We start from the raw sequence: 4,869 nt of genomic DNA, 5'->3' as shown, positions 1-4,869 counted from the left end.
AATTATGCATCATACCATTAGGATATGTTACTGGGAAATGATTTAAATGTCATCATCCATGTATGGAACCAGGAAGCAGACAGTCAGGCACCTGTGAACCCTTAGTAAATGTGTTGATTATCTCATGTATCGTATTGTTTTGATTTCTGTCTGCAGTCAATTAAGCTGAAGATGTTTTCACTTTTGTGGAAAAAACACAAGAAAAACAGACCTGCCTTTGCCTTCGTATCATCTGTGGTCATCTGTGTTTCATATTTGTAGCTTGACAAACCAGTGAAGCGAACAAACACGGTGGACTATTTCAACTTGAAAACTGCAGCCAAAGAACCTGAAGATGGCACCAAGTGTACAGTGGCTGGATGGGGTGAAACAAAGCCTAATCTTAAAAAAATGTCTGAGGTCTTGATGGCAGTCAATGTGACTGTGATCAACAGGATGAAATGTAACTCTCCTTCCTATTATGACTTTAACCCCATCATTAACAAGGACATGATTTGTGCTGGTTCAAATGGCAAAGACAAGGCTGATAGCTGTAGGGTAAGTAACATTTTTTAAATCTTTTTAGGAAAACATCTGCCATTCTGTGAAACCTTGGCTGTACTGTACATTTTTATTACTTGCAGGGAGATTCAGGAGGTCCACTGTTGTGTGACGGACAGCTTGTAGGAGTAACTTCTTTCGGACGTAACTGTGGCATTATTAAGAAGCCAGGAGTTTACACTTTCCTCTCTGCGAAATACATCTTCTGGATCAAAAAAACAATGAAAAAGTCTGACTAATCTACTATTGTGGAATCATTTGTCTCTCCAACATATAACCTTTTGGAGTCAGTATATCAATGACTCCAACTTTTCCTGTAATACAACACATTTGTTGTGTTTTCTCAATCCTGACTGTTTGAAATAAATTGAATGAATTGCAAAAATAACTGTTTTTGATGTTTAAAAAGTAGCCCAGAAGCTTTAAAATATTTTCACACAATAATACATACTTTTTTTTATTATACTTTTAGACTATATCAGAATAAAGTCTTTGCTAATAGTTTGGTAGGAGTTACAAGCTCACAAAAACGTATCTGGTATATGACTGATATATAGATAATTAGTGTGTTGCCTGTGCGATATAACAAAAATAAAAATATTTATAATAAACAACCATATATATATAAATATATACATACATACATACAATATAATTCTTATATTATGTTTTTATTTTACTGTAAGTATTCCCGACGGAAGTGTTTGTCCACATTACCGTTGGTTTCCGGGTTGAGTGTCGGACACTGTCGTGCAAACATGGCGACTCACATGTCGAAGTGTAGAAGCTGGAGTCGTGTTCACAGGTAATATTGTGTTTAACTTAAGAAGAGATTCTTTTTCTCTGGTGTTTTTAAAATGCGGTTCTTGAAACAGCTGGTGTTTTTGTATCTCTGTCCTTTAAAACGCCACGTTTGTTCACACAGTCATCACGACGCTAAGAGTCGGGGCTAATGTTGCTCTATCGCTGTGGAAAACTAAGAATAAAACAGCAGTCGCCCTCCTGCTCTCATGGGTTTAAAGCGGTTAATGGTCGCAAGGTTTAAATGATAAAGACAGACCTTATTTTATAACGAAAAAAATAGTTTTACAATATTTAGGAAATATTGGCACTCAAGATGACAATGTCAAATTTACCCTGAGACACGAGATCTCTTATTTTCCTCCAGATTCATTTTTTCGAAGTAATTCTTCGTAATTCAACTTTGTTTAAAATTAACTGTTTATTGAAACATGAAATCACACAGGATCAAGTGTGAAAACATCTGGAAAATCGATAATAGTCAAGCTTTCTATATTACATATATGTTTGGGTCACTGTCAAAATGTCATTTCATACAGTAAATGTAAGCGTAATTGCAGCATTATTTTTTTATATACATATATAGAGTAACTGATTTATACAATCCATTAAAAATTTATCACTGTGTGTTTCTCCACTTCGGTCAGCTGTCGATAATGTGTTTTAAATGATGGTTGAATTCATTGTTTCTTCTTGGAGGTTTGGACTAGCAGCTTACAGAAAGTACAGCAGTGGCAGCGGATATCCGAACATCCCTCTCTCCACACCACTGCCAGGAATCCCCAAACCGGTGTTTGCAGCCGTGGATGGTCAGGAAACATACGAGACCAAGATCACCACCTTAGAAAACGGACTCAGGGTTGCTTCACAAAACAAGTTTGGACAATTCTGCACAGTGGGAGGTAGGTTGCTATAAAATAATTCTTTGCGAATTATGTTGTTGTTCTCCAAATGAGATACTCCAAATCTGTTTTTTTTTCTTAGTGTTGGTGAATTCTGGCTCCCGATATGAAGCAAAATATCCAAGTGGAATAGCAAATTTTTTAGAGAAACTAGCCTTTTCTGTAAGTTTTTTCACTTCTTTAAGCATCTGTAATTTGTCGTTTAGAGGACATGTTAATATTTTAGTTGCTTTTCCGAATCCGTTTTTATCTCCTGAACATTGCAGTGTGCAATGTTTACGTGTAATATTGTGTCATATTTGTAGTCCACAGCTAAGTATGGGAGTAAAGATGAAATCCTACTTACGCTTGAAAAACATGGAGGAATATGTGACTGTCAGACCTCGAGGTACAAGTCTTTCTCTGTCTATGTTTTATTTATATATATATACACACATATGTGTGTGTATATATATAAAACACAAATATGATCCAATTAAATTTCTCTCACTCTTTTGTTTGCCTGTGCAGGGATACCACCATGTATGCAGTATCTGCTGAAGTCAAGGGTTTGGACACTGTAGTCAATCTTCTCTCAGACGCTGTACTGCAGCCTCGTCTGCTGGGTGGGTTCAGTCATATTAAGTGTTTGTCAGATACTGTACATCTGTCAGGTGTTTGAGTCTGAGGAGTTCCACTGTGATAAAGTAAAAAAAAAGTATCTTATCTATTTTGATTAGATTATATCAGATGGTCTACGACTTCCTGCTACCTCTAAAGAGTAGTGCGCATATACATATATGTATATATGTGTGTGTATGTATATATTTTTGTATGGGTATATATGTATATGTATGTATGTATATATGTATGTATATATATATGTATGTATGTATATATATATGTATAAACATTACATTACATACATACATTAATTAAAAGGCTTTTCCTTTTAATTAATGTATGTGTGCAATATGTACCAGACAGTGTATATAAGAAATATATATTGCAGTAACAAATAATGGTTATTTACACACAGACGAGGAAATCGAGATGACCAAAATGGTGGTGCGCTTCGAGCTCGAGGACCTGAACATGAGGCCGGACCCTGAACCTTTACTCACAGAAATGATTCATGCTGTGAGTTGTACTTCATTAGTCAGCAACGCTGTATATAATTAAGTATTATTACATCAAATTTGAGGTCACTGTTCTTTTGCTTGTGTAACTCACGCTTCGTTTACAGGCTGCATATCGAGATAACACCGTTGGACTGCCGCGATTTTGTCCGATAAATAATGTGGACAAGATCAACAAGGGAGTTCTTCAGAGATACTTGAGCACCTACTACTGTCCAGAACGAATGGTGCTGGCTGGAGTTGGAGTGGAGCATGAGCACCTAGTAGAATGTGCCAGAAAATACTTGCTGGGAGTGGAGCCAGCATGGGGATCAAGTAAAGGCTCTAATGTTGACCTGTCAGTCGCACAGTACACTGGAGGCATTATCAAGGTTAGAGACGCACACACAGGCCTAAATTTTCTGATTGTATTTTACTAAAAATTCATTTGAAAGTACTAAAAAAAAGTTATATATGTATGCATGTATGTATACATATATATGTACAATATATATATGTATGTATCTATATATGTATGTATGCTGCCAAGTTGCAGCTTGAATGACAAGTTCCCTTTTACTTTAATGTGTACATATGTGTATGTCTATATGTATGTATTTATATGTGTATATATGTATATTTGTATGTGTGTGTGTATATAAATACATATGCATACATGTATATATGTGTGTGTATGTATAAAAATATATATACTGGTACATATATGTATATGTGTATATTTATTTTATCTGTATGCATATATATATGTATATATATATGTGTTTTCATCAGGTATAGTTGATAACCCAGTTTGGATTCTAATACATATCTTTCATTCTGACAGACAGAGAAAGACATGTCAGACGTGAGCCTCGGCCCCACCCCTATCCCTGAGCTCACCCACATCATGATCGGCCTGGAGACCTGCTCCTTCCTGGTAAGGTCCATGATGTTGTGAATACCTGCTTGAAGTCTGTTTTTTTAAAAATTATTTTTATTTAAATAAATATTTTTTCTTTTGACAGGACGACGACTTCATCCCTTTCGCTGTGCTGAACATGATGATGGGTGGAGGAGGCTCCTTTTCAGCAGGGCATGTTCACCCGTCTGTACCTGAACGTGCTCAACAGGTGAACTTCTGCAGCGTCACCACCAACTCTTACTTAATTCAGACAATCACCGATCGTTCCTCTCTAATTCTAATTCTTCTTCCACCTTTCAGGCATCACTGGATGTACAACGCCACCTCCTACCACCACAGCTATGAGGACAGTGGTCTGCTGTGTATCCACGCTAGTGCAGACCCCAGACAGGTCAATAATACCCTAATTGTATTAAACAGTAAAAAAAAAATGAATGAGTGAATAATTGGTGTTTGCGTGACATCCGTTTATTTTCAGGTGCGAGAAATGGTGGAAATAATAACCAGAGAGTTTATTCAGATGAATGGAAACACAGGGCAGGTGAGACAGTCACTGCACAGTCATCGTACTTGACGGATCAAACGTTGGTGTTATTTATATTTTTAT

General features: G+C 36.5%; 2 protein-coding genes across 2 annotated transcripts in view; both read left to right on the top strand.

The window, feature by feature from the left end:
* Positions 1-925, top strand: part of LOC103397911 (granzyme K-like) — a 1,963-nt gene extending 1,038 nt beyond the window's left edge. The window contains exons 4-5 of the mRNA XM_008336339.3: positions 262-537; positions 624-925. Coding sequence (XP_008334561.1) covers positions 262-537; positions 624-779 — 432 coding nt within the window. The 3' untranslated portion in view covers positions 780-925. The remainder of the gene's footprint in view (positions 1-261; positions 538-623) is intronic.
* Positions 926-1,218: 293 nt separating this feature from the next.
* Positions 1,219-4,869, top strand: part of LOC103397903 (mitochondrial-processing peptidase subunit alpha-like) — a 5,975-nt gene continuing 2,324 nt past the window's right edge. Inside the window, 12 exon segments of the mRNA XM_008336327.3 lie at positions 1,219-1,345; positions 2,041-2,243; positions 2,326-2,405; positions 2,549-2,631; positions 2,754-2,848; positions 3,262-3,362; positions 3,469-3,732; positions 4,185-4,277; positions 4,366-4,430; positions 4,432-4,470; positions 4,563-4,653; positions 4,741-4,803. Coding sequence (XP_008334549.1) covers positions 1,299-1,345; positions 2,041-2,243; positions 2,326-2,405; positions 2,549-2,631; positions 2,754-2,848; positions 3,262-3,362; positions 3,469-3,732; positions 4,185-4,277; positions 4,366-4,430; positions 4,432-4,470; positions 4,563-4,653; positions 4,741-4,803 — 1,224 coding nt within the window. The 5' untranslated portion in view covers positions 1,219-1,298.

Source organism: Cynoglossus semilaevis, chromosome Z, assembly GCF_000523025.1.
Source record: "Cynoglossus semilaevis isolate Cse_v1.0 chromosome Z, Cse_v1.0, whole genome shotgun sequence".
In the NCBI taxonomy this organism is placed as follows: Eukaryota; Metazoa; Chordata; class Actinopteri; order Pleuronectiformes; family Cynoglossidae; genus Cynoglossus; species Cynoglossus semilaevis.
This window is presented reverse-complemented; position numbering and strand designations above follow the sequence as displayed.